We start from the raw sequence: 13,962 nt of genomic DNA, 5'->3' as shown, positions 1-13,962 counted from the left end.
ATTTACATCCCCCATTAGGATTATATATGGGGACATTGTGCTAAGGGTGGTTAAGACTGTTGAGAATTCAGTGATAAAAATATTGGATGCCTTAGGAGGTGTATATACAGAGCAGCAGTAATGATGGGTGTGGGTCCACAGAGCTTAACAGCCAGCCGCTCAAAGGAAGATTGATCAGGTAGAGCGGGTGGTGTTAGTTTTGTACTATCATGATAGATCAGTGCGATGCCGCTTCCTCTGCCGAAAGACCAAGGTTGCATATGTAAACATCCCGGTGGAGTTGCTGAATTTAGCCGTAGACAGTCATTCTGTGACTGCCAGCTTTCCATGAGACATAAGTAGTCCAGTTTGTGCTCCGTGATGAAGTCATTTACCAGAGGTGCTTTGTTGGTGATAGATCAGATATTGTACAGGGCAAGGTTATTCAAGATTCAAGGTTCTTTATTTGTTACGTCTCAATATACAAGTACAAGAGAGTAAAATTCTTGTGTTTTGGCTCCTCAGCACTGCAGCAACAATAGGAATAAATAACAACAAAACAACAAAAAAGCAGTAATGATAATAAATAGTGTGTGATGTATGTAGGGTGCTGTGTGTGTGTGTGTGTGTGTGTGTGTGTGTGTGTGTGTGTGTGTGTGTGTGTGTGTGTGTGTGTGTGTGTGTGTGTGTGTGTGAGTGTGTAGGCCCAGACTTAATAAATGTGCATATGTGTATGTAGTTGTTTGTATATTTGTGTGTGTGTTTGTGTACACCAAGCTACATCTGTGTGAGTGTGTCTTAGTGTCTTTAATGTTCTTTGTTCAGAAGCCTGGTTGCTTGGTGGAAAAAGCTGTTTTGGAGCCTACTAGTCCAGGCTTTGAGGCTGCGGTACCGCTTGCCTGACGGTAGCAGCTGGAACAGTCCATAGTTGGGGTGGCTGGGGTCTTTGATAATCCTACGGGCTTTGCTGACACAGTGTCCATTGTATATGTCCTGGATGGAGGGAAGCTCATATCCACTGATGTCCTGGACCGTCCGCATAACCCTCTGCAGTGTTTTGCGGTTGTGGGCAGTACGGTTCCCATGCCAGGCGGTGATGCATCCAGTCAGGATGCTCTCGGTTGTGCCTCTGTAGAAGGCCTGTAGAATCCTGGCCCAATGCCGAACTTCTTCAGTTGCCTGAAGTGAAAGAGGCATTGCTGTGCCTTTTTCACCACATGGCTGGTGTGTTCATCCCAGGTGAGGTCCTCGGTAATGTGGACACTGACAAACTTGAAGCGCTTGACCCTCTCTACAGCAGTCCCATTGATGGTGATGGGGTCCAGCCTTCCCCCTCTCTTTCTATAGTCCACAATCAGCTTCTTGGTTTTGTCAACATTGAGAGAGAAATTATTCTCCCATTCCACTTTGTTAGGTTGTTGACCTCTCCCCTGAATGCCGTCTCGTCATCGTCAGTGATCAGGCCCGTCGCCGTCGTGTTGTCAGCAAGCTTTATCACCAAGTTGGAGCTATGTGTGGCCACACAGTCATGGGTGTGCAGGGAGTAGAGGAGGGGACTCAGGACGCAGCCCTGGGGGGCTCCTGTGTTGAGGGTCAGAGGAACAGAGGTGTTGGAGTCCATCCTCACCACCTGGTATCGGCTTGACAGGAAGTTCAGGATCCAGCTGCACAGGCTGGGGCTGAGTCCTAAGTACCTAAGCTTGGTGTAGAGTCTGGAGGGGACTATGGTTGAATGCTGAGCTGTAGTGTACAAACAGCATTCTCACATAGGCGTTCCTTTTCTCCAGGTGGGTGAGGGCGGTTTGGAGTGTAGTGGCTGTTGCGTAATCAGTGGATCTGTTTTGTCAGTAGGCAAGTTGGTGGGGGTCAACGGTGGGCGGTAACATGCTACAGATTAGTCCCTTAACAAGCCTCTCAAAGCATTTACTCACTATGGGAGTGAGAGCAACAGGACGCCAATCATTCAAGCATGTTATCTTGGTCTTCTTCAGCACCGGCACAATGGCTGATGATTTAAAGCAGGAGGAGACTACACGCAGGGAAAGGGAGAGGTTGAAATATCCGTGAAGACACCCACCAGTTACACTGCGCACGCTCTGGTCACCCGGCCTGGAATGCTGTCTGGGCCGGCTGCTTTGCAGGTGTTCATGCGCATGAATGACCTGCGCACATCGGACTCGGCGATGGCCAGCGCGCTGTTCATATCAGCAGTGGTGGGGGCTTCTCCTGGGAGGTTGGTATCAAAAACCTCAAACCGAACGAAAGAACTATTAAGCTCGTCCGGGAGGGAGGCAGCGGCGTTGGCTAAGCTGCTGGGTCTCCCTTTGAAGTCCGATATTGTGTGCAATGCCTGCCACATTCTACGTGGGTTGTCAGTACTTAGTTGTTCCTCAGTTTTCTTGCTGTATTCTCGTTTGGCTGCTTTGATCGCTTTCAAAGCATTATGACAGGTCGTGCAAGTATAAACACTGATTTAACTATTGGGGGTAGCACACTGTGGTCTACATGCTGGCCACGTTGTCATATGCTGTGTGGATGAAAGGCTTGGTGCCTAATAATAGTCTGTATGGGAATAACTCCTGGTGAGAAGGTTAATGACAGATGAGACCAGTGGGGGGAGCTTTTGGGCAAAACAGTGCTGTGGGGTGCCACCTTAGGCAGAAATGGAGGTTCCGGTAGGGAAGTGTCGAGTGTAAACAGTCAGTCATGTGGAGTAGACTATGTCTGAATGACTTTTACCCATGAAATGTACCCTTGATGTTCCTCTCTCCCTTTCTCTGTCTCACAGGAACCCTGGACCTCACTGGAAGCGGCGTGGCCACAGAGGCGAGGAAGAAGACACCGAAGAGGACCTGAGCAAAGACATGGATGACTCGTCAGCGGCCATGGAGGAGGGCAGCCTGTCCAAAAATGGTTTGTTTCTTGAGGGGTGGGGCTTCATTGATATGTCAACTGTCATTGACCGAAAAACATGTAGACAAGTGTGCTGCTTGTGTGCAACGCCTCAGCTACTGTGAATGATGAAGAATCTGATGAAGGCTGACCTTACACCAAATAGTAGTACAGTCCATACAGTGGATCTGCGTTTGGCTAAAACAGATCATTAAAGGTTATCAGTGTGCAAAGTATTTTAATTCAGTTAAGTTCACGTTTTACTGGGAGTCACGTGGGACTGCTGAACAAGATGGATGTCATAACAGCATCGCTCTGCATGAATCCCAGAATTTTTTCATAATTATACTTCGGTTGACTAATATATGCGTGAGTACTACTGTGAGTGAATGCATATAAGTTTATTATTATGATTTATTTATTTATGATTAGTTTATTTTTAGTATTATTATTAGTTTATTATTATTAGTTCAGCTGATTTTTGGCATGATAACTGCGAGTGCTAACTCAAAAATGGGCGGCTAAGCAAGGTGCTTGCTATGCTCGCACGGCAAGTGGAACGCCACCCAGGCCTACTGAATAGGAGCTGCGACCACCGCTAGCTATGGCACCACCTGGGTTTGCCAAATTGCAACTGCACTGCAGAGGGCGATGGAGGAAATGGATGAATTTATAATAGTATAAGTAGTATAATATAATATAACGGTATGATAAAATAATAAATATATATGTATATACAATAAATTCAAATATAGTAATGTTGTGCAATTATAAACCAAATATTGTGAGTCAGTCCTCAATATGATATTGATTCAAAAATGGACAACTAAGTGGTTAAGACATTTTACCGGGTCCCCCCACCTGCCGCCCAGTGACTGCTGGGATAGGCTCCAGCATCCCCGCAACCCTGATTAGGATACGTGGCTTGGATAATGGATGGATGGATGAAAAAAGTAAAGCGCTGTCCTTTTCCTCTTAAAGAAAGATGTAATGAAAAGCAGCATATTAATATTAACACTAAACACAACACACTGGTACTGTGCAACACTCGAGGGCAATGTGGGAGTTCATGTAATTATGGTAATCCTGAGCAGGGTAAGTGGTTTGGATAATGGATGGATGGATGCCATTTCATGACAGTGAACTTTTTTTCCACCAGCAAAGTAATTCAGCTCATGTCTTGATGCATGCTCAGTAAACCAGGTCAGGAAATCACAGGAAGTTGAATCATTTCATCTGGACACAGCATTTATGGAGAGTGATGAAACGTTCTCTCAGTAAACATTGTGTCCAGATGAACTGATTCAACTTCCTGTGATTCAGTTCATGTAAGCCTAACGTTGATACACACTCCTGCCTTCAGCATCTAGCAGCGATTACAGCCCAACTATCGACATCCTAAGTAACTACAGACAAAACATTTTTTTTGTACTTCACATAGATCATAAATAGGGATGCACCGAAAATTTTCGGCCGAAAATGGCCCAAACTTGCATTTTCGGTTTTCGGCCAAAGGACCTAAATCACCGAAACAACACGGCCGAAAAAGAATTGTGATGACGCAAGCAAAAAGCGCAGCCAGCACACAGTTATCTGGATAAGAGCCAACATGTCTGCGATGTGGACGTATTTCAATATCTTGGAGAAAGACCCACGGATAGCGATTTGCAAAACATGCAATGCTGAAATTTCAAGAGGGGGTGTGTCTGCAAAGAGTTTCTCTGTGTCGGGTTTAATTTATCACCTGAAATCCAAACATCCCGATTGCCATTCTGAATATGAGAAGAATGCGGCGCAGAAAAGAAAAGTCTATCCAAGCACGCCCACTCCGTCTGTAGCGGACTTATTTGAAAAGGCAAGAAAGTTTTCCAGTGATGGTGCTAAGGCAAAGGGCATAACACAAGAAATTATGGAGTTTATTGCCTTAGATGATCAGCCGTTCTCTGTCGTAGAAGATGTGGGATTTCGTAGGCTGATTGATCACATTGAGCCCCGTTATGCCATGCCAAGCAGACGGCATTTCTCAGACGTGTGTTTACCTGAGCTGTTTAATGTTGTTGCAACTCATGTCCATGAGCTTATAGCATCAGATATTACAGCTATCAGTTTCACGACCGACATATGGAGCTCAGACGTCAGCCTCACTAGTATGCTCAGTCTAACCGCACAGTGGATCGATACAGATTTCAAGCTGCAAAAGATTCTGCTCCATTCTCAAGAGTTTAGAGGGTCACATACAGCAGCAGCCATTTCTGCTGCATTCGCCAATATGTTCGACACCTGGCATATCGACCGATCTAAAGTGCATGCCATAGTCAGTGACAATGCAAGAAATATGGCAAAAGCGATAGAAGACAGCCAGCTGAAAGGAATACGGTGCATGGCCCACACACTACATCTGGCTGTGAATGAGGGAGTGTTGTCTCAGCGCAGCGTAAAAGATGTATTGGCTATAGGCAGAAGAATTGTTGGCCACTTTAAACATTCTCAGCTGGCCTATTCCCGCTTACAGTCTATGCAAGATCAGTTTGGAACACCAATAAAGCGGTTTCAACAAGACGTGAGTACACGCTGGAACAGCACTTTTTACATGCTGGAAAGCCTCTTTGCGCAAAAGCGAGTCTTGGCTGCATACAGCGCAGATCACGAGCTCCCTGCGACATTCACTTCACACCAGTGGGTCTTAATAGAGAACATTCTCTCTCTTCTTGCCCCCTTTGAGCAGTTAACTAAAGAGATCAGCTCCGCTGATGTATCTGTAGCAGGCGTTAATCCGTTAATTGCGGCACTAAAGCGTCTTCTAAGCAAAGAGGTTGAGACGGACCACGGAGTGAAAACAATGAAAAGCACCCTCTTAGAGTCTGTCAACACACGTTTCACTGAGATCTATTCGGATCCTCTGCACTTCATCGCGACTGTACTTGATCCGCGTTATAAGGATCATTACTTGGATGTGGGATTAAAGCAGCGCGCACGTGAAATGATCTGGGCCGCGATGGATGTGGACAACCCGCTTGGAGACGGACCAGCGCACAGCGCGGGAGGAGAGCAGAGCGCAGAAAAAAGGACTCGTCTCTCTGCACCAGATGAGGGGCATGCCCCTTCCTTGTCTGATATGTTCAGTGAGATCCTGCAAGAGAGTGCCCCAAATAATAGGTAGGCTATTCTGTTCTGACTTACTATATGTGACTATCAGATGATTTTATTTTTCTGCTAGACAGTTTTTATTTTATTTGATGAAAATGTTTATGCACTGGCCCTTTATCTTTCTCAAATATCAGGCAGACAACAAGCTCAACCGCTCAACAGTTGGATGGTTATCTGTCTGAAGTCCCCATCTCCAGAAGTGATAACCCTCTTGCCTACTGAAGAAATAACCATGGCCGCTTTCCTGACCTGGCAAAGATGGCACACAAGTACTTGTCTGCTCCGTGCACAAGCACTGACAGCGAGAGACTGTTCAGTGCTGCAGCTCATGTTCTCGATGAGAAGAGGAACAGACTTCACTGTGGTAAAGCAGAGAAGCTACTCTTCATCAAGAAAAACCTGCCACTTTACCTCAAGAAGTAGAATGGGCGTGTGTCTATTGTTAAAATATTTGTTTTCCACTTTGCATATCCACAATTCGTGGTGCATTTGTTGTTGTTAAATGCCTACAGGCTATGGCAATCTTTGTTTTGATACACTGTTATGTTGTAGGCCTACAGAGAAAATATTGTTATATCTTTCAGCAGTTGCACTTGTTCTGAATGCACTTTGTTGTAGTAGTCCTACAGAGAAAAATTTAAAAGGCACTTGACTTAAATGTACTTTGTGTTTTTATGAGAGAACATATTTAATTTTACAATCTTTCAGCAGGCCAGTCAGTTATAGGCCTGTACTTTATTATTTAATGTATACATGAGTGGGGTCAAGTTAAACATTTTGTTTTGAATTTTAATTTATATTGTGCATTGTTGTAATGTCAGTGCTAAATGAATATTTTCATACTTTTGTAATTGATTTATTCTTTGAATTGCAATGCCTTGATTTTAGTGAGGTTAGTACACAGTCATAGCCATAAATGCAATGGTTCTAATAATTGACATAATCATTTCTTTCGGTGTTTCGGTTTTCGGCCTCGGTTTCCTCATTTTTGGTTTTCGGTTTCAGCCAAGAATTTTCATTTCAGTGCATCCCTAATCATAAACTTTGAATATTAAAAACGACTCATTGAAATTGGTTGATAAATGTTAAAGTTATTGTACTTTTTACCCAGAAAAACCACAGTTCCCGGTTTACTTGTATTAGTCCACAGGCCAGGCTTGCCCGGTCCAGTATGGCGGCGATGTTGACACAATGCAGTGTCTATGTATACATGTCTGTGGTTGTTGGGGGCTGACTTCCATATAAGCTTATGTATCAACAGCCTTGCAGCAAGTTGCAGACTTGTTTTTTTAAAAAAAATGTTAAGTCACAGACTCGCTGAAGTGAGGTTTTGGAGTAACGACTAAACAAGCAGTGGAGTAGTTATAGCCACCATAACACCACCATAGCACCAGGCACCCTAATAACTATCATAACATAACACCAGGCACCCTAATAACTATCATAACATAACACCAGGCACCATAATAACTATCATAACATAACACCAGGCACCATAATAACTATTATAACATAACACCAGGCACCATAATAACTATCATAACGTAACACCAGGCACCATAATAAATATCATAACACAATAACATAACGTAACACCAGGCACCATAATAACTATCATAACATAACACCAGGCACCATAATAACTATTATAACATAACGCCAGGCACCATAATAACTATCATAACACAATAACATAATGTAACACCAGCCACCATAATAACTATCATAACATAACACCAGGCACCATAATAACTATCATAACATAACACCAGGCACCATAATAACTATCATAACATAACACCAGGCACCATAATAACTATTATTACATAACACCAGGCACCATAATAACTATCGTAAAACAATAACATAACGTAACACCAGGCACCATAATAACTATCAAAACATAACACCAGGCACCATAATCACTATTATAACTAACGCAAGGCACGATAATAACTATCATGACACAATAACATAACGTAACACCAGGCACCATAATAACTATCATAACGTAACACCAGGCACCATAATAACTATCATAACATAACACCAGGCACTATAATAACTATTATAACATAACGCCAGGCACCATAATAACTATTATAACATAACACCAGGCACCATAATAACTATCATAACATAACACCAGGCACCATAATAACTATCATAACATAACACCTGGCACCATAATAACTATCATAACATAACACCAGGCACCATAATAACTATCATAACGTAACACCAGGCACCATAATAACTATCATAACGTAACACCAGGCACCATAATAACTATCAAAACGTAACACCAGGCACCATAATAACTATCATAACGTAACACCAGGCACCATAATAACTATCATAACATAACACCAGGCACCATAATAACTATCATAACATAACACCAGGCACCATAATAACTATCATAACATAACACCGGGCACCATAATAACTATTATAACATAACACCGGGCACCATAATAACTATCATAACATAACACCGGGCACCATAATAACTATTATAACATAACACCGGGCACCATAATAACTATCATAACATAACACCGGGCACCATAATAACTATTATAACATAACGCCGGGCACCACAATAACTATTATAACATAACGCCAGGCACCATAATAACTATCATAACAAAACACCAGGCACCATAATAACTATCATAACATAACACCAGGCACCATAATAACTATCATAACATAACACCAGGCACCATAATAACTATCATAACATAACACCAGGCACCATAATAACTATCATAACATAACACCAGGCACCATAATAACTATCATAACATAACACCAGGCACCATAATAACTATCATAACATAACACCAGGCACCATAATAACTATTATAACATAACACCAGGCACCATAATAACTATCATAACACAATAACATGACGTAACACCAGGCACCATAATAACTATCATAACACAATAACATAACGTAACACCAGGCACCATAATAACTATCATAACACAATAACATAACGTAACACCAGGCACCATAATAACTATCATAACATAACACCAGGCACCATAATAACTATCATAACATAACATAACACCAGGCACCATAATAACTATCACAACATAACATAACACCAGGCACCATAATAACTATCATAACATAACACCAGGCACCATAATAACCATCATAACATAACACCAGGCACCATAATAACTATCATAACACAATAACATAACATAACACCAGGCACCATAATAACTATCATAACACAATAACACAACATAACACCAGGCACCATAACAACCATCATAACACAATAACATAACATAACACCAGGCACCATAATAACTATCATAACATAATAACATAACATAACACCAGGCACCATAATAACTATCATAACATAACACCAGGCACCATAATAACTATCGCAACATAACATAACATAACACCAGGCACCATAATAACTATCATAACATAACACCAGGCACCATAATAACTATCATAACATAACACCAGGCACCATAATAACTATCATAACATAACACCAGGCACCATAATAACTATCATAACATAACACCAGGCACCATAATAACTATCATAACATAACACCAGGCACCATAATAACTATCATAACATAACACCAGGCACCATAATAACTATCATAACATAACACCAGGCACCATAATAACTATTATAACATAACACCAGGCACCATAATAACTATCATAACACAATAACATAACGTAACACCAGGCACCATAATAACTATCATAACACAATAACTATCATAACACCAGGCACCATAATAACTATCATAACATAACACCAGGCACCATAATAACTATCATAACATAACACCAGGCACCATAATAACTATCATAACATAACGCCAGGCACCATAATAACTATCATAACACAATAACATAACGTAACACCAGGCACCATAATAACTATCATAACATAACGTAACACCAGGTACCATAATAACTATTATAACATAATGTAACATAACACCAGGCACCATAATAACTATCATAACACAATAACATAACATAACACCAGGCACCATAATAACTATCATAACACAATAACACAACATAACACCAGGCACCATAACAACCATCATAACACAATAACATAACATAACACCAGGCACCATAATAACTATCATAACACAATAACATAACATAACACCAGGCACCATAATAACTAACAACCATTGCTATTAACTTCTGAACTACTCAAATGAACATGGCAAATGTCTGTTCTACTCTCATTCCCCTTGGGGATGAATAAAGGATTCTGATTCTGTTTGAATTTCTATGGGCGGTACAGTATTTTCAAGAGCCAGGATTGAACAGTGCCATCTAGTGCCTTAGTTCAAACGCAGTTCATTCATCCGACCAAATGTCATTGTAAAAGTGGGTTTGGAATGGAAGTCGCAGGAACAGCCAGACGAGTAAAAAACCAGCGCCTTATAGTCCGGGAAACACCATATATTTAACTGGGACTGGCATAATATGGGCTGTTTAAAATGGAAACATGGTCTGTTTCATGTTTAATAATTGTTCAAATTTTATTTCTTTTTCTAGATGACCTGGAAGATGACTCTGTTCTTTCTGGTGGAAAAGTAAGATGTTCTAAGCACTCGTTCATGCAGGTGTACACACCATCACTTGATAGCGTCTAACCAATCAAAAAGGCTTGTATGTCTACAAAACACTAACATACATTTATCTGATGTTAAAGCTAGACCCCCCCCCTGTCTCACTGAACTTTGGTCATCATGAAACAATTTTCCTGGTGTCTTAGTGATGTTTTAATCAACAACATGGGCCTCATCGGGGACCTGTAGTCACATTTTCTCATTGAAATCCTTCTTATATGTTAGATGAGTGACTTCCAACCTGAAGTCTGTGGCCCCTCAGGGGCCCTCGTGGGACTCCATGGAGCCATGGACAAAATGAAAAATGTTATGAATTCACTGTTCTGTTTTATTTGGATTTAACAGTGAAAGGATTTTGTAAAGAAAACTGAAAAACATTGTGGCAAAGCTATCGCAGGCTGACTGCTCACGAGTCACTGCAGAGGCGTGCTTGTTGAAGAGGGGAAATATTTCCTTAAAGTTCAGACACGGGAGATGGGGACCGTTTTTACACCGCCCTGTATGCTAATAACAGAATAAACGCATCTTCTTCAATAGCCTCTGACTCACTATCCCCCTCTGCAGGATGACGAGGAGCAGGGCAAGGCGGAGGTCAACAGGTTGATGGACTCTAGTGAGGACAACGTTACAGAGCAGACCCACCACATCATCATCCCCAGCTATGCTGCTTGGTTCGACTACAACTGGTAAGAACCATGAGAAGAGTTGGATCAGCTTTGAAAATTAGCCTTGTGATGAGCAGGTTGTTGGTTTGCATCCCAGACTTTCTGGGAAAATCTGGTCAGGGAAAGTGAACAAGAAATAAGTGTCCAGAAAAACCTTGAGAAACTATCTACCTGTTTACTGTTTTTCTGACATTCTTAAACAGAGCAATGTCAAATTGAGCGAATAAGCTGCAATTCCCACTTCAGCAACGTGGTCCGACCCACAGCACCCAGACAATAACAGAAAAGACAATACAGGGTGCCCTCGTAGCTCCACCGGTAGAGCAAGACCACATGGGCTCAGGCCTTATCATAGCGCCTCCGGTTGGAGTCCTGCACAGGGCCTTTGCTGCATGTCATCCTCTGCTCTCTTTGCCCTGTTCCCTGTCTCTTTACACTTTGCCATCAAAAATACTTTCCTATCGTCAAACAGAAAAATGAAAAGTCCAAGCCCAGAACATACAGTAACACTCTGTTGTCTACCACCCCTATCTGCTAACTGAGTCTAAAAGTCACAAGCCATGTGGGCCATTTTACTAAATAGGAGTTTTCGATTCCACTCTGAATGATGACTGGTGTGATGGACTTACCCCCAGCAGTGTGCCTGGTGGTAATTTGCCACCTGATGAACCTCGTAATGTTGGTGTTGGTTTGAGATTGCTCTCTGTGTGTTTCTTTTTTCACTCTCAGCATCCATGAGATTGAGAGACGAGCCCTGCCAGAGTTCTTCAACGGAAAGAACAAGTCCAAATCTCCAGAGATGTGAGTCTGGGAGAGCATATCTGTCCATACACACATGCATTCACACACACACACACACACACACACACACACACACAAACACAATCCAAGTTGTACACTTTGCACAATCATCTAGGGCTGCAACAACGAATCGAATGAAATGCGATTGTTAAAATAGTTGGCAACGAAATTCGTTATCGAGTCGTTAGGTCTATGCTGGTGCACGCTGTGTCGCGGAGCTGGCTACATCATGTAAAGAAAAAAACCCATTTGAAACGTGGTGGAGGTGGCGAAAACTTCGACCAAAATCATCTGTAGTATGGAAGCGCTTCACATGAAATTTGAGTAAAAAGTGTGTTAGCTGCAAACTATATAAAACAATGTGGCATGGAGCGGGAGCCCCACGGTAATGAGAGCACCTGAAATGAAAACACGTTGCAGCCATGGATGAAGGGACTACTCCACAGCAGGCTGTGTGACTGCAAAATCTTACCTAGCTAAACAAGTTTGGGCCCATGGCATGCGTTACATTTGTTTTTGTGTTTTTTTTACCCCCCTCCTTTTTTGTTTTTTTGTTTTTTGTTTTTTTTGCCTTCCCAATTGTATCTGGCCAATTACCCCACTCTTCTGATCCGTCCCGGTCACTGCTCCACCCGCTCTGCTGATCCGGGGAGGGCTGCAGACTACCACGTCTTCTCCCATACATGTGGAGTCACCAGCCGCTTCTTTTCACCTGACAGTGAGTTTCACCAGGGGGACATAGCACATGGGAGGATTACGCTATTCCCCCCAGTCCCCCCTCCCCCAACAGGCGCCCCGACCGACCAGAGGAGGCGCTAGTGCAGCGACCAGGAAACATACCCACATCCAGCTTCCCACCCGCAGGCACGGCCAATTGCATCTGTAGGGTCTCCTGACCAAGCTGGAAGTGACACAAAGATTCAAACTGGCGATCCCCGTGTTGGTAGGCAATGGAATAGACCACTACGCTACCCGGATGCCAGCACATTGCATTTTGAAGTGAGGAATCATTCATCTCACAGGAGGTAGTTCTTTTTGTATATCTAATAGCCGTTGTTTGCTCAAGACCCGACTTGAATGGTCTGTCAGATTTCCAAAAAGAGAGCTAGCCTTACCCAGGTGCATATGCGCATGCTAACGTTTTCGCAATGCAAAGTTCCGAGGGAGAGGGAGAGAATGTGTGTGAGAGATGGCGTAGCAAAGCCTGTTAACACGTTTGTTTTTTTTTGTTTTTTTTTAAAAATTATTATTTATGTAATATCTATATCTACTACTACTTTCAGCTGCTCCCGTTAGGGGTCACCACAGCAGATCATCCGTTTCCATCTTTTCCTGTCCTCTGTGTCTTCCTCCATCATGCCAGCCGCCTGCATGTCCTCCCTCACCACATCCATAAACCTCCATGACCTTCCTCTTCCCTGGCACCTCCATATTCAGCATCCTTCTCCCAATATACCCAGCATCTCTCCTCCACACATGTCCAAACCATCTCAATCTTGTCTCTCTTGTTTTGTCTCTAAACCGTCCAACCTGAGCTGTCCCTCTAATATGCTCATTCCTAATCCTGTCCTTCTTCATCACTCCCAATGAAAATCTTATCATCTTCAACTCTGCCACCTCCAGCTCCTCCTCCTGTCTTTTCATCAGTACCACTGTCTCCAAACCATACAACATAGCTGGTCTCACAACCATCTTGTAAACCTTCCCTTTAACTCTTGCTGGTACCCTTCTGTCACAAATCACTCCTGACACTCTTCTCCACCCACTCCACCCTGCCTGCACTCTCTTCTTCACCTCTCTTCCACACTCTCCGTTACTTT

The 13,962-nt window shown here is 42.7% G+C and overlaps 1 protein-coding gene across 1 annotated transcript in view; it reads left to right on the top strand.

The window, feature by feature from the left end:
• The window catches only part of smarcc1a (SWI/SNF related, matrix associated, actin dependent regulator of chromatin, subfamily c, member 1a), a 104,039-nt gene that overhangs the window by 39,138 nt on the left and 50,939 nt on the right, over window positions 1-13,962 (top strand). Inside the window, exons 11-14 of the mRNA XM_056285590.1 lie at window positions 2,768-2,892; window positions 10,603-10,640; window positions 11,241-11,362; window positions 12,071-12,142. Of these exons, the coding sequence (XP_056141565.1) occupies window positions 2,768-2,892; window positions 10,603-10,640; window positions 11,241-11,362; window positions 12,071-12,142 (357 nt within the window). The remainder of the gene's footprint in view (window positions 1-2,767; window positions 2,893-10,602; window positions 10,641-11,240; window positions 11,363-12,070; window positions 12,143-13,962) is intronic.

The sequence above is a fragment of the Lampris incognitus genome, chromosome 9, assembly GCF_029633865.1.
Source record: "Lampris incognitus isolate fLamInc1 chromosome 9, fLamInc1.hap2, whole genome shotgun sequence".
NCBI classification, from domain to species: domain Eukaryota; kingdom Metazoa; phylum Chordata; class Actinopteri; order Lampriformes; family Lampridae; genus Lampris; species Lampris incognitus.
Note: the sequence above shows the minus strand (reverse complement) of the source record. Positions and strands in the feature narration are given on the sequence as shown.